The 23377-nt window shown below is 42.0% G+C and overlaps 1 protein-coding gene across 1 annotated transcript in view; it reads right to left on the minus strand.

Moving 5' to 3' along the window:
• The window catches only part of LOC117739041 (FH1/FH2 domain-containing protein 3-like), a 47489-nt gene that overhangs the window by 11157 nt on the left and 12955 nt on the right, over window positions 1-23377 (minus strand). The window contains 11 exon segments of the mRNA XM_034545301.1: window positions 322-372; window positions 1258-1392; window positions 2256-2306; window positions 2933-3352; window positions 5078-5313; window positions 5510-5653; window positions 6144-6238; window positions 6400-6511; window positions 7038-7132; window positions 9805-9910; window positions 11515-11582. Coding sequence (XP_034401192.1) covers window positions 322-372; window positions 1258-1392; window positions 2256-2306; window positions 2933-3352; window positions 5078-5313; window positions 5510-5653; window positions 6144-6238; window positions 6400-6511; window positions 7038-7132; window positions 9805-9910; window positions 11515-11582 — 1513 coding nt within the window.

The raw sequence follows: 23377 nt of genomic DNA on the forward strand, positions 1-23377 counted from the left end.
GTGTCTTTAAACGTTCGCGTGCTTGAGTAAAACGTGTGTCTGCGGTGCAAAAGCTTGACAAATCCTGGAATTTAATTCTCTCTCAGCGCGCGGCCAAAACAATCAAGCCCCTGGCAGAGCGCGGTAGTTAAAATACAGCTCCTTAAAATCGAAAAGAAACTGCAGACAGAGCAAAGAAAATGGGTTCAGTACACCCCCGACCTTTTTAACCTGAAAACAATTACGCAATTACCAAGCTTCCCAAAGCACTGAAACGTATTCCCCGTGGGTTCAGCTGTTCTGCGAGTGTGTGTTGTTTTGATTTAGTGCACACACACTTACCTCTCATCCCGCGCAAGCCGGGCCTCTTCCATCTTATCCACATAGCCGCGGCTGTGAGAGACACACAAACAGAACATTATAAAACATAATAATCATAACCTTACAGCAGCGTGGTCCTCTGGGAGACCTGCCAGTGTCAAAAGCATCATGCGCACAAGCGCCAAGGGATTTGTGTAACCCGTAATTCCATATTTATTCTCATTTTTTGTACGCTAAAATCATTGTAAAAGAAATATCAATGTATCAAATCCAGATATTTTTATTTATCTTTTGCACTTATTTTGCTACTTTTTTTGTACGTTAATTGACAGTCATGCTTCTATATTATTCTGTCCTTGATATGTATTAATTGTATGACAAATAGATGAAAAGACTAAATAAACCCACCACTCTATGGACTGGAGGGTTTATTTGCTGGACTATTTCTTGGCCGAGCGCAGTTACTTCCTGGAGTCTCCGCTGGTTGGCCAGCAACCTCAAGGTGACTTCAAAGTTAATATGTCTTGTGTGAGCCCCTCATATTTACATCCGTATAAAAAAAATTCGTTGGAGTAACCCTTTAAATTAATCTTACTTTTACGTCATCTTAAACTGAGTAGGAATCTTTCAAAAAACAATGCAATTTATTTTGTATTTGCCCCAAATCACAAATTACAAATTAGCTTCAGAGGGCTTTACAACCTGTACACATACGACATCCTCTGTCTCGGGACCACACATCGGATCAGGAAAAACTCCCCCCCCCCCCCCCCCCCCCCCCCCCCCCCCCCCCCCCCCCCCCCCCCCCCCAAAAAAAAAAGCTTTTGAGGGGGAGGAAAGAGAGAAGAAACCTTTTGGAGAGCAACCGAGGAGGGTACCTCTCCCCGGAGGTGTGATAGATGTCATGTGTCCAGAACGAACAACGTACCAGAGACCGCCAAGCCAGCGGGGCCTCACCTGTGCTTGTTCCTCTCCTCTCTCTCTATCCGCTGCAATCTCTCTTCTCTCTCCAAGCGGCGGCGCCCTCGCTCGGCCGCCAGAGATTCCTGGTGCTGTCGGTAGGAGGAGGACAGAAGTCCTCCCAAAGCAGGCCTGAAGGAAAGAGCGAGAGGAGGACACAACGTTTGGACAAAGGATGTAGGCCTGCGGGGACCAACTGTGGCACGCTGCCCATTTTATAATTATTAAATACATTGTAATATGGCTTGAGCATATTTCTAATACTTTACACTGTATGCACATTGCCCATCCTTGTTAAAACACTCAATGTCGACTAAATTAGTGAAATGATCTCTACATTAACCTCATATATTACGTTACCGTCACAATATTTCACCATTCCTGCCTTTATATTTGCATCGTAGGATCAGTGCCTGTTTTAACTTGACTTATTACCAGATGTACACATAACATCATACTATTTTACGTTGGCCACACTGTATTAGACTTTGGGATTATTTAATTAATTCAAATTAAATTTTAGAGCAGCTGGAACTTCTGTCATGTCAAATGTTAAACTGTTTAATAGGGTTACATTTTTTTATGGCACATGGTGTTTTCTGGTCTACACACAGTGGTTTTCTTGCACTACAACTGGTTGAAAACTATGCATTCATTATTGTTCTTTTGAGGTTGTTGTAAACAATGTGTAGATAACAGCTTAATCGAACTTGACACAGCACATGCTTCTATGTGTGTAAGTATGCATGTAACACGCCGTGACATTATGTTTCCATGATTGTATTCTCCGTGGAGGAGCAGCTCCGTAACTGGGAGACCAGAGAACTGAGTCAAATTCACCATGAAAACACCACATGTCTGTACTGAGTGCTGTTTGGTCCTGCAAACACACATGAAGATGTACTTGTATGTGAACACGCTTACAGTACACAAGTGGGTATCTTAAGGATCCTTTCATGTATGTGTGCGGGTGCATGTCGGCGCTCTCCTCTCACCTGGAGCTGGTGGGCGTACTTGGGGAGGAGTAGGACGTGAGACCTCCATTCCTGGGGTGAGAAAATGGGGGACAGTGAGTGACATACTAAAATAGTTATTTAGCCAGGCAGACGTACAAACTGTACAGAGTGTTGACACAAGCTCTAAAACACTATCAAGAGGTGAAATAGTGTTAATATGCACAATTACACATCTGAATATAGGATTATCATAACTTCATATGGAAATACAGTCCTAATCCAGCAAGAAAAAACAATCTTACAGTAAGATCCACTAAATAATCATACTAAGAAGCAAGGATATGCTACATAGATATACAGTAGTAGTTGAAAAGAAGGGAAAAGCTGTGGCACTGGGAAACAAAGCAAGGGTTGAAAACAGGTGTGAACGACCCACGCAGGGACAGGACTAAGAAAAAGAGACGTGAAGGAACAACAGGTGATACTGACAGGCTGAAGGTGTGAAGCTGTGCAGTCAAAGAAGTGAGAAGGACTGGTGAAAAACCGAGGTGATGAAAAACAAAAGTGGTGCAAAGAGATCCGAGCCAGTGCAAGGGTGAACGCCAGAAAGAGAAGTGGAAATTAGAAAAAGTGCACGTGGAACAGCGGAGAGCTGCAAGGAAAGCTTTCTGTGCGTCTTGAACTCATGGGAGATCGAGTTCTCCTGTCCGCCTAACCTGGGAGACGGCGTTTTGGGTGATTCCTCGCTGGGTTTGGGCGCAGCCGGGGGCGACGGCTCCTCATCGAGGTCGTAGGAGAAGAGGTGGAAGGGTGAGTGGGGCATGTAAGGCAGGCGTTCCGGGGTAGGACGGGAGCTGCCGCGTGATGGTGGGCTGACCTCCTTGGTAGCCGGGACAGTGACAATGGGCCTCTTTCTCGCCAGCAGGCTGGCCAGAAAGGAGGGTTGTGCTGGGGGGCTGAGAGGGGAGGAGACTGGGGGAGAGAAGGTGGGAGTAGGTAGGGAGTGCAGGGTGGGTGCCGGAGGTGGTTCAGTCCGATTCCTCTGCACCTCTTCTTTTATATCCTCCTTTCTGGAAGTGATGGTGATGGACTGGACGGTTGTTCGGTGAGCTATGCTTGGAAGGTGCCTGGCCGGGCTGGGAACAAAGGAATGGATTGAGAGGAATAAATGGACAAAACTGGCAAATAATAGAGAAGTAGTACCAAGTACATAAGCCACAAGGAGATCAAACCAACCACACATACAACTGAAAACAGCGACAAAAGAGAGAACTAAATAGCTCTGTGGCTTTATATAAAGACCGCCTATGGACGATAAGACCACAAGGTCATTACTTCATTTGCATGTTACCACCATGTCCTAAAATACCTGAGGGTGGTCAGTTTAGACACTGAATCAGCCCCCTCCTGCTCATCCGAATCAGACTCAGTCACTGGAGTCTCCTCTTCCTCCTCCTCCTCCTCTATCCCATCCTCACATTCCTCCTCTCTGTGGAGGTCGGATGGGGAAGGATGAATGAATAATTGGGAGGACAATTTAAGGGGGAGGGTTGAGGGAGAGAAGATGCGATACATAAGATAAGCATGCAAATGGATATCACCACACTTTTGATGAAATGAAGAGACAGAAGAGAGCATGAGGATGAAGGGAGAGTTAGATGAGATTGAAGTGTGGAAATAATATTAATAACTGAACATATCAAACCACAATAACATGTATGACGCTCAAAGACAACAGACGAGGACATGGACGAGGAGTTAAGTGACAGAAAGAGAAAAAGGTTTAAGATAAGATAAAACACAGAAATGAAAAAGGGGAACGGTTGGGGGGTGAATTTTTCACATTACACACAAAGTTTAACATGCACAAGTAGATGTTGACTTTGAATGGGAAAGGAACTCTGAGAGGAGCATGAGCCACGGCTGAAGAACTGACTTGAGATCAGCGTCAGCCAACAGCGTTGCCTAGTGAAACCAGATGAACCTTGTTGCAGTCGAGTCGGAGTGCGCTGCCAGGTGTTGTTCCACAAGACCAGAGCCATGTGTGTGTGACGAACGGGGCGGCCAATACGACTTTTGTTTGTTTTTCTGTGTGTGCATGCATAATAAGAAGCAGTCTCTGACTTCCAACCATCACTTCATTCAATCAACCGTACGCAGGTGGATTCACACACAACTACGTAGCATTTTTGTTCCATTTCGAAATACAAATGTGTGCTAGAATGCACACTGTTACACACAACCACCATTGTAATGCTAGCGGGAGCACGGGACGAGATCTGCTTCGGACGTAAAGAGGAAAGATTTACCTGAGGTTAGCAACGACAACCGGCTCTGAATTCCCATTTATGTGCATACACACAGCACTGAAATAAGCCTGTGATGGTTTAATAAAGTGCAAGCTTGTATTAGAATCACAAACCGTGAAGGCTTGTGCAGCTGCTGAGAACTTTTTATTTATCACTTTCAGTGGAGCACAATTCTGCACCAGTATTTCCATGCAGAATTTTTAAAAAACCCACTCAGAGTGCTCAATGTGTTACAGCATGGAGGTGAGCAGGGGTAGGAAACCAAAAGGCAGAAGGCCCACGGAGGTCAGCAGCTGAACCTTTGTTCTGAGAGACCTTTGAACTCACATGGATGGAAGGAGACCTGACAGTGCTCTGGAGCATAAAATGTTGGCACAAGACAGTCAGTACGTCCCTCTTGAGCTCAGTTAACACGTGGCTCTCAAAAGGGATGAAATGTGGCACCAATCATTTGTTACACTTGCCAAAAAACCAAACCCCTTTATGACCCTTTGTAAAAATGTCCCTGCAACTTGTTAATTCCGACACTCCTTCATCTTCCCCGTCTCTCACCTCTCGCTCGTGTCCTCAGCTCTCTGTCCGTGGAAAGGCTGAAAGCCGGCTCTCTGTGGGGACGCGGGGCTGCAGGGGGAGGCCTGACCGGATCGCCCGAGAGAGGCCCTGCGACTCCGCCTTCTCTCCAGGCCACACTTTTTGTCTCCGCCCCCGAGGCTGACTCGTCGGCGGTCCCGGCGTCCCGTTGGTGGAGGCTGGCTGTCATCGTCACCATCTTCATGCCGTAGGCTCGTCTGGAGGAAAGGTTGAATTGGTGTGACGTGGGAGTTGTGACGGAGAACTGACGTATTACGCAAATGTACTGTAAATACTGTATGAAGTCCTATTCATTGGAGGTGAGCAGCACTTAATAGCTGAATTCTTAAATGAAACCCACATATAAGCTGACAATATCTTCCTTGTTATCTTATGACTTTGTGTGTCTCAAACCTCATAGATGTTGAGCTGCTCTACTAAGTCCAGATCTGTGCCTTTCCGGCCCAGATGTCTTTGGGACACCGTCTCCATGCCTTGTTCCTCCAGACCATCGACCATGTCGTAAAACGAGTCCTGATCAGGCAGGGCTGCAAGTGTCTGCAAAGAGAAAAGGAGAGCGATAAGTCATCAAGGCGAAACTGAGGTTTTAAATGCTTTGATTTTCAATGTTTAAGTGGCTGAATTCACAAATTATGCAATATTGCATATCCAGTAATTTAATTATAGCATCATTAAAAAACATAGTGTGACCCGACACATCTGCTCAAAAATGTCAGGGGACACCTCGGGATATCTTCTTCAATAACAAGATGAATACAAAATTAAATAAAGAACAAGAAAAAAAGGCCAAAGTGAATATTCATGTTACGTATCTTATGTGCCTGAAATATCTGGTTTGACGTCAGAATTTTCCTGTTTCTCTTCTTTTGTGACAGCGCGAGTCTTTCCCCCAAAATGCGGTGTGGCCTTTTCTGGTCTGTAGTACCAGTCGTCATATCACAGTTATATTTTACTCTATCCAGTACATTATGAAATAAAATAATTAAAAAGTATATAAACATTCAGTAGACACTGCAGACGCGAGCACCTTATTGATGAGGGTCATGGCATAAACCAGCAGCTCTGTGTCCACACCATCCTTCTCATGCAAAATCTCCATAGTATTGGACCACGGCTTGCATCCTGGAAATCAGTCCATGACAAATAAAAATGTGAAATACTCGATGCAACCACCACAATAATATGTCAACCTGGGCCAGTAACTTAATGGTGACAGTATATACAACATAATAATGAATGAGAACCAGTTGCACCAGCTGGTGGTGTGTTCACTGGTTTATTACCTCTCTTGGTGTCCACAGAGGTAATGGCATCTATCAGCAGCGGGGCATTGGACTCGGAGTACTCCACAAACACCAACAACAGCTTCAGAGTTGTTTTCACCACCAGACGGAACTAGAGAAAACCAGAACATCACACAGATACAGAAACAATACAAACAAGGGATGTATTATGTTGACCATCGTGTTGGAAACCTATTTTTCCATTGAGATATATCTTTAAATACTTGTTTATTAGAGGCATTAGACAGTTTAAATGCACATTATAGATTTAGCAGTACAGGCAACAAAGAAGTTCATATAAACCTTATTTATGTTTAGTGTATATGTATATGTATATCTTTAAATAATGTTGTCTCAGTGATAATAAAATGGCTCAATGATGTTACTCCAAGTTTAATATTAGATAAAGATAGGGAGTGCATTTGTTGTAAATGCTACTATATGTCAATTTGTATATTAATCAAATGAAAGGCATTTTTAGAAAGTAACTGATACTTTAAGTGCAAAGCAGAAGAGTACCTTCACACAATTATGAAAGTACCACAATGCCAATACAATGACAGCCTGCTTGAGTGTGTGTATATGTGTGTGTGTTTGTATACATTGAGCTTTTCTTTTTTATGGATGCTAGGCTATACCTTCGAGCCAACAAGAGTGTACAGCCACTGGATTGTCTCAGCATGCCCAATGACACCGTTCATCCCATCTACGTACAGCATGATCTGCCCCAGAGCTGAGAAAGAGGGAGGAGAACAAAACAAAAGGTTAGAGGGACCGGACATATATATGGAAAGATGATTCAACACTTGCTGTAAACAAACCAACCAAGCACACCAAATGGTCCATCTTACAGCAGCTATAAATAACAGTTCCCTTCCTTGGATCTTTATGACAGATAAAAAGACAAAGCTGAAAATTATTTGGAGAAGTAATTGGGTCTTTGCTGATTTTTTGTATGGAGTATTTTCTTGGATTTTTTTTTATAGATTATTTTCTGTTCGACCATCAAGTGGATTACCTTTTTTCCCTTCCCCTGGAGAAGAGGAGTTTTTTGTTGGTCGGGTTTGATAGCAAATAGAATCACTTGAATGCATTAATTAGGTGATTGGGGAAACCTGTCAATAAACTGCACCCACACAGTTCTGATGAAAAAGAGTTCTTGATTGTTAGACACTTCATATAAAACAACAGAAGATGTTTTGTTTCCTAACTTTTACTGAAACTATTTTCTTACTGAAAATTTAAACCAAAAACAAGTTTTTTTTTTGGTGCTTGAAGAACTACCAGCCAAGTTTTCCAGCTATGATTTGAAAAATATCTGCAGAATCTTGTGTTTAAGAAACTTGTAGACAATCTATATATGATGATTTATTGCAGTGGTTCCCAAAGTGGGGGTCGCGACCCCTAGGGGGGGCGCGGCTTCATCACCAACCCACACACACAGACGCACACATACACCGGTAAAACAATATAAAATAACCGACGTGACATGCACTGTGTTCCAACCACGCCACCAGAGCGGCTCATGTCACAGACCGACTGTGGCAAAACCAGCGAGAGCGAGAGAGAGACACACAGCGACACAGAGCGAGAAAGATACGGAGCGACAGAGAAAGATAAAGATAAGAGAAGGAAGTATGTACAAAGATGGACAGATTTGTGACTGGTCTAAAGCGTAAATCCAATGGAACTTTTGTTACAGCCGCAACAGGCGACGCGACCACCTCGACAACGCCTCAAACTAAGGTAAAGGCAAGGAAATATAGCGAGGCATATCTGTCTCTGGGCTTCACAAGCACTATTGTCGGTCAGGATGAGAGACCCCAGTGGGTTTTGTGTCTTAAAATACTGGCGGCAGAGAGCATGAAGCCCACTAAATTAAAAAGACACCTGAAAACCCACCACCCCGAACATATTAACAAGCACCTTGAGTTTTCTATTTTTTTCTCCCAGTTAAACAAACTGAAGAATAAACTGTGAAGTGATATGTACTTATTTTAGAAAGAAATAGAAATATGTTATACAGTTCATGCATTATAATGCAATTCATTAAAAACCAAGAAAAATGTGGGGTCGTCCAATGTTCCTATATCATCAAAGGGGGTCTTGACAGAAAAAGTTTGGGAACCACTGATTTATTGTATCAAAGCATCTGATGATTTTAATATTGCAATAACCTCTTTTTCAGTGTACATTACTCAATCCGTATTACACCGAAACAAACACGTTACTTAATTGTTTATTTGTTACTCTATATAATTAAAGATTTCTTAATTATCTTCCCTTCAGTGTTTTATTGGTGATGGGTTGTTTGGGGATTTCCTACAGAGACTCTTGAAATTAAAAGGTTATGCAACTCAGTGACAACACCACAGTCCTTATAATACAAATGGTTTGATATGATTTATAGTGAAGAATGGAGAACTCTCTGTGGAAAATAATGATTCAAAACAAAGGTTGAGAAGGCAAATCTTGAGACTTTGTGACTTTTTAAGCCTCAGTGGTGTTTTCCACTGCATTTGCATTGTTAGTTTTATATGTCCAGTAGTTGAGGGGTGGTTTCCCTCTCACCGAGTGAGCTTGGAGTTCAGTATCTATGAATGTAGACGTCACAGCTCCCCTCCCTCTTTGGTATACAGCCAAGTTTCCTGTTATGGTGTTAGGCGAGTATAGCAAATAGAAGCTGAAACTGAAACTGGACACAACAGGACGGGTGAAGAAACATTTGAAGAAGAGCAATAAAAGATTTGTCCGATTGTGGAACTGGAAATTGCGGACAAAGAAATAGAGGAGGACTTTCTTAACTGTCAAACCTGTCAATAAACTGCACCCACCACAGTTCTGATGAAAAAGACTGTTTCCTAACTTTTACTTAATTGTTCATTTGTTACTCTTATTGTACCACATGTTGAAGGTTTCTCTAAAGAGCAGAGCTCTCTATTCTGCATTTGAAAAACGCTGGCTCGGGAGAGCCAGAGCCAGTGTCTCTTGGGGCCTTTCAGAAGCTTTATTACAGGTTTATACTGTAAAATATAAAGATTCAAAACAAACATTGAGAAGGCAAATCGTGATACCTTATGACAGACAAAGAGCAGAACATAAAAGTGATATGGATGCAGTTCTCTTTTCTCCCTACTTGATTACAGCCACGTTTCCTGGTACACATACACAGAACTTATTATGTTACATTAATATTCTGAAAACCTTTTCTTTAAGTAATACTATATATTTCTCCTTAAAGATGTAAAATATGCTGTCGCGGCCATGTTTTCTTGATCCTTACATAGGTTTTATTTTGTTCAGTTCTTTCTAGATGTTTTTTACTTTACATTCATATTAATGTCAGTATTCATGCTTGTAATACTGTATCTGAATATGATCAACAGCGAGTGAGAGAAACTATACCTCTTAGTATGTAGTTCTGGTAGTTCTGGTCAGCTTCTGCTCCCACCTTGATGAGACACGTCAGACCTTCAGCCATCACAAACTCATGGACCAGATCTTTGTCATCCTGAAGTTAAAGAGAAGGAGAGGGCATAGAATAAGTTATTTAATAAACACTAACTGTGTGCATACAGAGCCACAAACAATCCTTTTTACAAATCATCACTTTATTCACGTATTCAAGTTGCATTCTTTTTTTTGTTACCACATGATGTCAGTAATGTGCAGGATTTGGACTCAAGTTGACGGTATGTAGACTTACAAGCTCACACGTGTGCGGTTGCTTTGGCGATATCATCTCTCATAACAAAAGCTAAATTAAAAGGATGATGAAAGCACTTCAAGGAAGCTGGCTGGCCAAACTCAAAGAACGCTGCCCTCAGGCTGCTTTCAACGCCTCATTTCATTCGAGGGTTTTAGGATAAGAATAAAGTTGTGTCATCGTGAGAGGTTGTGTCTTTTTGTTGAATCTTACTTGCACAAAGCTTCAGGCAGCAGGAATGGAATGACGAGGAGATGTAAAGGACATGTGTCTTTTTTGTGTGGGATAAAGTTAAAGTGTGTGCAAATTGTATTCATGATACTTACAATAGCACTCACTCGCCGCAGTAATTCAAAGATGTCACGTCGCTGTTTTGTTTCACATTCACACACCAATGTGGTAAATAACGCAGCTTGGTCAGCGGGCCTGAGCTTCCATATTCTGGCGCTGTGTCAATATACTTGTCACGTGCACCGTGTTTTTTCAAAATAAACCTCCGTCTTGACAGGAAGTTAGGTTTGGGCAAAAAAACCACTTAGTTACATTTAAGAAAAGAGCATGGGGACGAGCCACGTGACGAGCTTGTGACTGACGAGTCAGCTGGCTAGCAACTCACGTAAGTCGACTAACACTAATGACTCATAGACTAATGACTGATGGGACAAAATGACAACTTTAATTTGTTTTGCACGGGACATTACAGCGGTCCTCGTTTGGTTATGCCGCAGGTGGGTGTGTCGCATACACACGCTAAACACGCTCCGTTAGTTGACAACTTAGGAGTGAAAACTGGTTGGTTATTATTGTCCGTGTGTGAGTATGGGTTCGTATTACTCCTGTTGTGGGGACATTTGTCTACACAAAGTCACATTCCTTTTTGGGGGAAAGAATTCAGGTCCATAATGTAAATCCTTATATTCTAGGGTGTAGACTAGATTTAGTTGCAGTGGGGTTAGGTTACTGTGTGTGTGTGTGTGTGTGTGTGTGTGTGTGTGTGTGTGTGTGTGTGTGTGTGCTCCAGAAAAAGCACTTGGTGTTTTAGGCGGCTGACTCCTCTCATCTTAAAATAAAGATTCACACAAAAACAAATGCAAACACCCACACACGCACACACACACACACACACACACACACACACACACACACACACACACACACACACACACACACACACAGACATACAGACACACAGACATACAGACACACCACACACAGACAGACAGACAGACACACCACACACAGACAGACAGACACACACACAGATACACACACACACACAGACACAGGGAGAGAAACGCCACGTTGGTGGAGATCCCTGTCATCATGGAGGCGCACGGTGGCCACAATAACCAACTGTACTCTGCAACAACAAACTGACAGTAATTGCATGTGAAATATGCGTGTGTTACCTGAAATATTTGCTTTAGAGAGAACAGTGCCCTCCTCAAGTCACGTCCATTGGAATTATACAGTCTTTCTGGAAAGGGAGAAAGAGACAAAGAAGCGGTTATTATTTTTTTTATTCAACAAATAGTAACAAGGCTTCGTGGAGTGACTCGTTTCAGAAAGCTCACACAAAAACGTTTCGATCTGACTTTTATAAGCAAGCTTTCTTTTGCCACATTCAGTTTGTATTGTTCATTCACCGGTGCACCTTTCATCTCTCACGTGTTTCATGACTGGATCAATAAAACTTGGAAGTAAAAGTCGATTTTACGAGTCGATGGAACCAATCACGGCGCTCGGTTCTGACCACCTGAGGCCGGCACTTCTCCACACACTTTCACTCGCAGAGCAACACGTGCGTGGTCTCTCGCACACACACACACACGCACACACACACACACACGCACACACACACTCACACACGCGTTGCAGTAGTGATTAGAGCTCCATTGGAATGTTAATGAGCGGCTGGCCGGGCTTCAACGGCGAGGTATTCAGGTCACAACATGGAAAGCACTCAGAGCCAACGACTGTACGAGCTCTCATAGCATCACAGTGATATTCAAAATGATTACTATTATCCTTGAACACAAATAGCTCTCTTCTATCATGAGATTTAAAATGTTGTACATTGTGACCCCCGTGAACTGTACTTAGTCTTTTTGTATTTCCTCCAGGCCACCTTAGGCACATGTGCCATCATCGCCGCGTGGTAGCTTAACACGTTTTTTGGGAAATGTCTTCTCATCTGCATGCCAAATGACCTCTTTGGCAGCTGTCTGTTAATTACGATAGTTTGATACTCTGCCTCTGATTGGCTAGTACCTGTTGCCTTCTTAGCAGAATGTGTTAAGTTTATCGCTCATTAACAAAATTGGTGGAAGGTTGGTCGGGTTACCGATCTTAACTGAGATGTGGATGGCAGTCTTCTTGTACACTGCTCTCATAAATAATGATCAAATGGGAGAGAAACGTCTGTGAAACTGTTGCTATACATCTTGCCTATATGGACGGAATCCAAAGAAGATTTAAATTGTAATGTGCTGTCATGGTGATATGGCACACTTATTAAAAAATAATCTTGTAAAAAAAGAAATCTGGGGTTTATTACATATTTCTGGCACCATGTTCATGTTCTGTAGCATGTATTCTCTTAATACTATCACAAACATCATATTTGTACTATTTCGACATGGTTATGTTTTGATTTTCGATTTCCATTCCCCCTGTAAACAAAAGTACTTTTATTTGTATTTGCACACTATATACTACTAAACAGTAATGTTACAATCATGTGTGCTCTGCGTTAAGCTCACAGTCTGTTCAGTTGAGGGTTCGTACTCTCCATGTGTGCGTATGAACATGTGTGCCTTCTGCTGTGTGTTAGCAGGGGGTTTGAAAATCTGTGTTTGTAAATCCAGAGTTTGCGTGTTGATGACAAATCCTTCAGTCCACCAGGAAGAGGTTAACAGCGTACAGAGGTAAGCTGGACAAGGCTATCCCAAGGCCAGGGTCAAGATCACCACCATTCCGCATACAGACAAAGAATTACAGGCCTGCCTGTCTCTCCATCCGCGGGACCTTTTCTGTGAGATCGGCATTCATTCAATACATCTGTGATCATCTACGACGGATATAATGAAATCATCCAAATCATTAGCGGCAAGAGACAACTGGCAACGATTCTCCACGTGTGGGAACCGAAGGAGTGACTGCAAAGAGAATGGCATGTGGGAAAGTGAGGAAAAGAACAGTCACACACACACATATGAAAGAGGTGGACTAAGAGATGGGAATGGAAAGTCAAGATGGAGCAAGACAGGGCAGAAAGGGAAAAGAAAAAAGAGAGAAAGGGAAAGTAGTGACCACTGAGTACAGGCCGGGGTCTGACTTCTGGGTAATCAAAGCCGCGGAGAGAAACGAGAGAGCCAAAAGACGTTGAATTCCCCTTCCAAAAATACACAAACATAGATGTCGCCGCCATGTCTTGAGTTAAATGTTGATTTTTAACCTTTTGACTTTGTCCAGCTGATTGAAAAGATGCTTAGTTTAGTGATGCACCATCTTTTTTTTTTGGGTACAAGTTAGTATTTTATTATAATAAAAAGGTATAAATATAAGTGTGTATTTGTTAGATTGTGTTAGAAGAGCAATTTTGAAGTCAAGCCTGATGTTTCCTTCCACATAAAGAATAACCCCACAACGAGGCCTTCAGCTTATTAATTAACACTGGTATTGGATCGATAATTGGTATTTTTGTGGGTATCTCTGTTATCAAACGCACCGAAAACCTGACCGACTTGACTTTTACCATCAGGTGTTTCTCATGTGACGGAGATCATTTTGTCATAATCACTACCTGTTTCACAGAGAAGAGCCTGTGCACACTTGTCCCCTTAAAAAAAAAGAAGAAAAAAAAGCACATTTAAATAATGAATATATACGTGACCTTTCATTTGGTTTATTGCTATTTCTTCCCGCAAACAGAGGAGAACACAGATAAGTGGCAGGTGCAATGACCTCATGCGATAATTCACAACAGACCCCAAACTGAGGCTCAGTCATAACTCCTTTTTTGGACATGCACGTTTCTCTCGGCTTCCCTGGAAATCAAGTGGCCACTTGATGAACACTACGCCTTGGCCCTTCACGGTCCGCCGTGTAATGTTCGCGTTCTTCGCCGTGAGCGAGGCCGTCGGGGTCACCTTTCCCAGAGTGTCTGCCGTCCATCAGGAGCACGTCAGCAGCAGCGATAAACCTCAAACTTGGCTTGATTCGTTGTGGTGATGCAGTTGGTGCGGAAAAAAAAGGGTTGCCATTACAATTAGCTAGAGTTTACACAGGGATCAACAACCAGCAATGTAAATAAACGCACACTGAATTAAATCTTCAGAAAATGAAATGTTTTGGTTTTCTATCGTTCTTTAGATAAAAGTTGAATACTTTTCGGATGTCTATACTTCTTTTCTTTTGCAACATACAACGGTAAACCTCTCCCAAGACATTTTCCTGTGCAACAATTCTTTTTAAATAAAATGAACGAACGAAATGGACTGGTTTATTATAAGAAGCATCTCATCCTTGCCAATTCTACGTCCTTGGCAGACACATACAAGCGAATCACAAAATGTGGGCCAGATATATTAATGTGATAGTTACATGTTTTCATATCTGTATGATGAAAGCACCACCGCTGCACGGACGCCCCGATGTGCAGGCTAATGTTGATAATCATACATGAGGGCTAAATCACCCAGCTGGTTACAGATGTACACTATAAGCTGTCAGACAACAGAGGTCGCACACCACCACACTCTGTGTTTTAACCATCTCCACAGTCATTTAATATATTTAATAAACACATTTTGTGAAATCTGCCAGATGGTTGAGGTCATTTCGTTTCTTTCCAAATAAAATCCTCTTCTGTCACAGTATTTATTGAATCTAATGTCTTTATTTTCTTCATTCACGCACACTGACTGAGTTCCTCACACGTTTAGCGGACAGAAACATCCAATACATTTGTTGAACTTATTAAGAAGTTTTTTTTTGTTTTGCTAACAAAGTCTTGTCAGCATAATTACCCTTCCGCTCCAGAGTAAACAGAATTTGACATGCTAAATAATCAATGAGCCATTTTCCCATTGGCAAGGTTTAGAGATCCAGCTGTCTGAACGCTGCGTTTCGGGAGTGATGGCGTATTAAAACTGAAAATAACTCAAACAAATGACTCTCCCCTTCAACCTCTGGGCCAAACAACACTGCCTTAGTATATTCTCTTGCGGGAGACTGAAATAACAACACAAACTAGTAAGATAACACTTTAACAATGAATTAGATGCCCTCCACTGGTCTCAGAGAAATAAGAGATGGGGGAATATGTCAGGAGGAAGGGCAGGAAGATTGCAAAAGGGAGGATTTGCCTGTCCCTGTGTCTCTTGCTGGTCATTCTCCTTTTTTCCTGGCCCTAGATTTTATTATTGTCACAAGAAAAAGCTGAAACACTCACTGGGATGTGTCATTGTGGTTTGTACTTGTTGTGTAGAATGTGTGTGTGCATGCACGCACTTGTGTGATCGTGTGTAAGCCAGTGCGTTCACCAAGTGCAGAAAGGCACATTTCATTTATAGGTTTGCTTGGAGTTTTACTGGTTTGTTTTGGAGGACTGGTAGTTCTTGTGCACACTGTTTCACCATCTCACACGCACTGCAACATGTCGGCCTTAACGAGTCATATAGTCCCATATTCCATCCTAAACATTTTTATTTTATTTTAGCAGGGGGAAAAGAGAATGAGGTATTTACACTTGTTTCTGATGTTTTCTGTTTTAATCTAACATGATTCAAAGTAAACTGTTGATAATGAACTAACATTTTTCTTTTTAGTAAACACACATAACATATAAACTGTGTTTTGCAATTGCCTTGACACAAAGACAGGTACTTAATAACTGAAACCACTAACTCGTGTAGCCTAACTATTGACCAGGTACGCTAAGCCAGCAGCACATCGACTTGCTTTACACTAAGATTGAAATTCTAAAACACACTTTTTACAAATAACTACACTGCTATCTCCACGAGACACATCATTCAAAACTAAGATCCTGTGTGTCACGGAAATGCCACACTCAATTATTAATAACTTGCACCCAGAATGTACCTGTGAAAACACCAGAGAGAGAGAGAGACTCTCCCAGTATGCTGGACTAAATTATAGCTTTATTGAAGGAAAGCTTGGTTTACATTTTTATTGGGTTAATCACATGCTAAACATCAAATAAGGACCCAACTGACATGAACCATGTGTATTATGATCCAATTGTCCTGTTTTATCCAGAAAAAAATTAAAAGGCTCAATAATGGGTTAAAGGGCCAAATATGCATTTATTTAGAGTATAGCTGAAAATAACTGGAAGAACCTGTATGTGCATGTGGGAGTGTCCTCTCCAGTGAAACAGGGATTCCCCCGGTGCCGAGGCTGTCCGCGAAGTGCTTCAGGAGTGGTCAGACGCCTCCTTCCCCTCCTGCCTTAATGAGATTAGTGCTGTGACCCTTCAGTGTTGACTAATCCCTCAACATTTACTGCACCATCTACACATCTACAAACAGAAAAACACACAGGCCAGCTCAGGCTACACAAGTCCTAATCCACAGCAATTATACTTAAAAAACGCCCGGTATTGCAAAATGCTCAATTTAAATTGCAGCGTCCCCACTTGACTGAGGTCTAATTCTGCTTAGTTGGTTTTAGGGCACTATCAGTCTGCAGCTACTATGCTTAATTCTCAGATTAAACAATGCAAGCCAGCTCAGCAGATGTTTCTTAAAGGGGAGATTCTGCAGGCTGACAAGGACAAACCAAGAGAATCATAAGAATCTGTTTGGCATCCAGCATGTGAGCTTCTCAAAGTCATCTATGAGCATGACAGGTCTCTATTTGTGACTCTTGTGTTCATAGGCCCATAACCTTACTGATTTATTCACCCTCACTACTTTCTTTTAGCTCTAAAAACATACAGTACGCGACCAGCCCAGCACCAAACACAGACAATGTTAGAAACTATGGACTTAGTGGAGCAGATGAGAAGATCATAAACAGAGAAGAAGATCATAAACAGAGATAAATGTAGGGCTCGAAGATATGGCCACAATCTTCTGTCACAATAACGGTCATTTCATATCTTCATTTCTTCTTTTTTTTAATAAAACCATTTTCTGTATGAAACAACCACATGATGTTGAATACTATTGTGAAAGTTAAAAACTTGATTCTATAATTTAATGAAAAACGTAAGTGAGAAATTTGAGTTAGTGTGCTTTTTTATCTCAATATATGATTTCACTACAATACTTTCCCATTGAAAGACGATAAACTATCATATTCGATCATCACCCAGCACTCAATAAAAGTAACCGAGTATGCAAAAGATGCATGAGGTGCAGTTCCTCTCAAGACCACTAAGTGATGGCTCCAATGTACAAAGTGAATCCCAACTTCTCTCTGGAAAAACAAAGTCAGTGCATTTCTGCTGAGGAAGTCGCAGTCTCAACAGCTTGATGTTACAGATGCTGTCCTACCCTGTTTGGAAGTAAGAGTAAGAGAACCAAGAAAACCGTCTGCTTTATCACTTTAATAATTTTCCAGCCACTGTTTAAATATTGAGCGTAAATTACTGTAAAAAGGTTGAGCATTGCTGAATACGCAATCCAATAATAACAGATCGAAAGATGCACAGTATATACGTAAACCTCATCAGAGGAATTATTTTGTAACACATCATCACTGGGTCACAGGATATTTATTGATAAACACGCACTGGGGTCAACCAAGGGTAATCATTTTGTCTACGGGTCAGGCGAGAAAGGGGCGGGTCACAGCTGGTGGTCGTGCGTTAAAGCCCAGTTATAACCGCTGACTCATGTTTCCGAAGGATTTCATTGCACCCCTCTAAAAAAACCTCCACGCGGCTGTCTGGGCCAATCAGTCAGTTGCCTTTCAGACTCTTCAGTGGGATCCAAAATAAAGAAGCATGAGGTGTAATGGCACGCTGCAGAGCTTGATTTAATCCCAGGAAGTCTTTACCTCTCTGTGCTGTTCATGCTAAATATAGGTGGGTTGGATGTCTAACATGCTGTAACATACATACTGGGTTAAATCTTTGTTGAGGTCATACAGTGTGTGTGTGTGTGTGTGTGTGTGTGTGTGTGTGTGTATGTGTGTGTGTGTGTGTGTGTGTGCTGCCATGTAGCTCCATACTAGTCACACAAGTGGCAGATTCGTTTTCACTTGTTTTAAGACAAGGTGATGCAAAATAAATGACGCATTTATATTGAGTTTTTCATATTTCTCTGGAAGGGTTTGCATTTTGTATCAAAACCCATGCGCAAATATACCATTGGGTGCATATTTCCTTCTTATGTGCACATATGTGTGGAGTGGCGTGTCCATTAATCTGTCATTAAAAGAACAAATACTGCATCAATCTGTCATAATTGAATACAGTTTGAACAATAATGCATGATTTCAGTCTCATGTCGAGTGAAGTGAAAAGGAAAAGTTGGCAGGCAGCAAAGGCCAGACTGCCGAGGATAACTCGGTTATTTTGTGACTGTCTATTTTTTGTCTGTTGGTCTTGGCCTACAGTATGAGTACTGGAGGCCCTGTGAGCTCAGTGTGTGTGTGTGTGTGTGTGTGTGTGTATATATATATATGTGTGTGTGTGTGTGTGTGCGAGAGAGAGAGAGAGAGAGAGAGAGGAAAAGAGAGGGTGAGTGAGACCTCCAAAGTTTCACTGGAGGATTCATAAGATTTAAAGAGTGGCAACAGACCTAGACAGAGATTATACTTGACTGTGACACACACACACTTACACACACACACACACACACACACATACCCACACAAGCATGTACCCACGTCCGCCGGCAGATAGAGTACAACAACACTTGAGAGTACATGGAAACAAACTTTTATATGATTCCCATAAATCAACCCCTGTGGAAACAAATGGCTGCGGTATTTTAGAATGAACACACTGACATCCAGTACGTACAACATACCGACATACACACTTTCATATATAGACACACACCGGCAGTTAAACATATCCAGACTGTAACCTTGAACCCTGATGAAGGACAACAGCCGTGTAAGAATCTCAGAAGCAGATGTTTTCAGGAAGGAAACTCACTGCCACATAAACACATGCAAACACATAAAAAATACACGCATGCTCGCAAACACAGTATGTCTCGAAATACTCCAAGACCAGCCTCTGAATTAGTCGACACATACACGCACACACACACACACACACAGGAATAGTTACCCACAACACAAACATAAATATACCCAGCTTTCTGATGATACCGCAGTGATGACTGGCAGCTATCGTACTGCTCTATATTCACACACAGACTACCTTAGTGACTGTAGTGTACAAACAGGAAGTGACGACTCATTATATACTCAAAGCAACATTTTAGGATTTACTGTACACTGTATAAGTTGTAAAAATAAGGGATGGGCGACTTTAGTAACAAATCTGTAGCCGCGCCCACCCATCTGATTGGTTACGTGTCGCGATTAAGGGCGTGGTCCCTGGCGAGAAATTAACATTGGTCTTCCGTTCACGAAAATTTGTGGTTGACCCCACTCGGCACCGCCCACATTCAGCACACATTTCACATCAAGAGGTGATGGTCACTCGCCTGCAGTCAAGCGCACGTGAGACGAACACTGACTGGAGCAACTCCTTTGAGCAAGTGAACTTTGGAAAGCAGCAGATATCACACTGAAGGAGCAATTATTCCGTATATCCTGGAAATATCCGTTCCAAATCAATGTCCAATTTGAATTGGAACAAAATAAGCTTCTTCACATTTCTCAAGCATTCTGTGCTGTAAAGATTGCTTTCTGCAAACTGTGTTGGCGGCATATAATGTTGACGCATATCCTTATATTATGCACAATAGCTCTCTTGGCGAGAGTTAGATGAGAAGATTGTCTTCCATGTGAGTATGGCAAATATGAAGCTACAGTTAGCAGTCAGTTAGCTTAGCTTAGCATAACGACTGCAAACAGAATGAACTGGCTAGCCTGGCTCTTTCCAAAGGTCACTAAAACACCAGCGCCTCTAAAGCTTACTAAATAGCACCTTTTATTTCCTGAAGTTCCCACTTCCACCACCAAACATGGGCTCCAGAAAACTACTGTAAAAGTACGCACACAAGTTAATTAATGACAATAATGTCAAACAATTCCTTTAATTTCTGATGAAAAAAAACTTATAGATGACCAAAACCATTGTATATGGTCATTTATTAAACTTAATTTCAACCAATTGTTGCATGCAACTGACAAAGTGTGAAGGGGTCGCTCTGTCTTTCATCCTCAGAAATGCATTGTTAAAAAGCGTGACCTGATTTTTTTACTTTGCAGCGTGCAGACCGACACAAAAGCTGATTGTGGGAAATATTGTGGCGTTCAATCCCACATGCAATCATACACGTGTGAAACAAGCGCCCAGTGTTTTCCCTCGCTCTCACCCTATCTTAGCCTCTCTCTCTCTCTCTCTCTCTCTCTCTCCCTCTCTCCCTCTCTCTCTCTCTCTCTCTCTCTCCCCTCCCTCTCTCTCACGCTTTTTCTCAACTAGTGCATTGTGATAAAGATTCCCTGGGCTTGTGCAATGGCAGGAAAAAAAGCAGAGATATTAATGAATTTCTGAAGTAAAATTAGAACTGATGATTATGTATGTATGTTATGTATTGATCATTTCAAGGTTTTGATGGTGAGTCAGCCAAATCAATTGGCTGGATTGAGAATAGAAGCCTGACAAAGAAGAGAAAGGAACATTAAAAAATTAAAAAAGAGTGAGAATCTGAAGGAGAAACCAGAGTAAGCCTAACAGCAGCCAGAGCGGGTAAACAGATTAGCTCAATCAAATCTTGCTGTGACTCATACCACACTTGTCTGTTTATTTCTGTGCGTGACCCTAATACAGCAGGTATGATGACGTCAGACAAAAGCTATAAAGGGAGTTCTGGCATGGTTAAGAATATTTGCCAGAGGAGAACATACCACTTAAGCATTTTTGGGCCTATATTCCGACTGATGGTCTTGGCTTATAGTTGCTGATAAGAGGGCCCAGGAATAGGTGTGTTTTTATGACTTGTGGGGACATCAGTCTGTTTACACAGTCACATTGTGGGGACTCACCTTCCTTTTGGGGACCAAATGCAGGTCCCCATAATGTGGATGATTACATGTTAGGGTTAAGACTTGGATTTAGGTTCAAATAAGATAAGGTAAGATAAGATACACTGTATCTTATTGTATACAGTGTATCTTATCTTACCTTATATATATATATATATATATATATATATATATATATATATTGGCCTACAATTTATATATATTTTTTGATGTACTGAGTTTAGAAGCAAAATTAACCAAATTATTCTCAAAATCAAACTGCCAAAGCAATATTCCCGAACTTTTACAGTCTGGAGTCTGAAACCACAAAATAGCAGACATGTAAATTATAAAACTAATTGTATCACCATGGCAAAGTGTTCTCTCTTCCCTCAATCTCCTCACCTGTAAGTCAGTGGACCACGGAGCTATGACATAACTTGTGGAGCTGCTGGACAGCTGCTGCTGCTGTGTCTGGCAGGTGCATTTCCTCCTTGCTTTGTTTTTCCCTTGTGTATTCTTCCTTAAGTGATTCACCATTTCCCTGGAAATCATCCCTCTCCCCGTCTCTCTCCACACATCCCCCAAACCTATCATCTCTGAAACCCGACGGCTGGATGAGATGCCAAGCCCGCAGATTCTCCATTGTGTATTCTGGATGTTTAGCTTTCGGTAATTGTAATGTTTCATTGCATTATGTAATATCTTCAAAATGATTAAAACAGGCCAGATGGAGGTTTGTGCAGGTACACTCAGCTGCGTATATGAACAAGCCCAGACATAACACCCATACACATATAAAGCCAAAGACACATGAATATATGCAATATATTTCTCCCAGTAAGAGTGCTGAGGGTTAGGAAGAGCAAACCCCAAACAGCCTCAGCCCCAGAAGCCCAACGTGTTGTGCATGTGCACAACACGTTGGGCTTCTCGTGTTTGTCAGCATAAATAGAGCCCAGGGGAAAAAACCTGCCACATCCACAGAAAGCGAAAAACACTGCAACACACAGACAGGATGCATCCCACCAAAGCAACTGATCACAAGAGACGCACAGCTGCAACATACAACTGGATTACACAGCAAAAACCATAAAAGCCGTACATAATCACATTGAAGGTGTACTGCATAATTTAAGCTTGACTGCTGGGTGTAAGCAGTGCAATGGGCACACATGTTATTCCTCTCTGCTTATGGCTGACTGCAACAGAGGACATTTCACTGTCTTTGGAGTCCCCTTCACCAACCTTAATGTAAGAATTAAGACGGCAAGTTATTTACAGTTGGAGAGTTAGGTACTGAGAACAGTTGCAGGATAGATGTGTGTTACAGGATTTCGACAGCAGCTACTGCTGTAAAGCTATCCTACCACTGCTCTACACCTTCATCCCTAATGCCTCATCAGCCCACAGCAGTAACTAAGGCATGAGTCATGCGGGCGCAATGCTCTCAGTCGCTCCTCGGGGTCTCAGCTGCTGACGAGGGGAAACTATTTGAGTGTTTTTCTCTTTCCTTCTTTCGCTCTGCGAAAACGCCGATGAAAAGCTTGCAGCGCGTCCTGTATTCTGAATGCACAGCTACGGATTTCAGGTGATTATGAGAAGTACGGACACATAAAAACACATTTGCACGGAGACATTACGGCTACGCACAGAAAAACAGATTGAGTGATTGGTCTAAACTTGTCTGAGAGCATAATAATAACAGTTGGTAGGCAAAATATACTTGTTGAGTCAAACACGCACACACAGAGAGTTCATAAGGCCCGATTTCTTGAGCCAAAGCCACAGGTGTTCAAAGAGAACAAAGAGTTATAAACTGTATGTGAAGCTGAGCAGAGTAAATATAGATGTAGAGATCAGAGCGGGCAGGCCAGGAAAAGAAAGAGGTTGCACAGGTTAAAAAAGTGGTGAGTGTTTGAATGAAACCAGTCAGGAGATGGGGAAGAGAAATGGAGACAAATAGACAATGGAGAGCAAAGTAGATTAATAGAGGATGAAGGGGAAATGATGCCAGATTGAAAAGTAGTTGGCTCAGGTTAGCGCGAATATTAGAGTGCAGCGTGTCAGCAAAACCATATAATATGTATGGAGTTGTACAACTGCACCGCCACAGATGTCCTGTAC

This window comes from Cyclopterus lumpus, chromosome 11 (assembly GCF_009769545.1).
Source record: "Cyclopterus lumpus isolate fCycLum1 chromosome 11, fCycLum1.pri, whole genome shotgun sequence".
Lineage (NCBI taxonomy): Eukaryota > Metazoa > Chordata > Actinopteri > Perciformes > Cyclopteridae > Cyclopterus > Cyclopterus lumpus.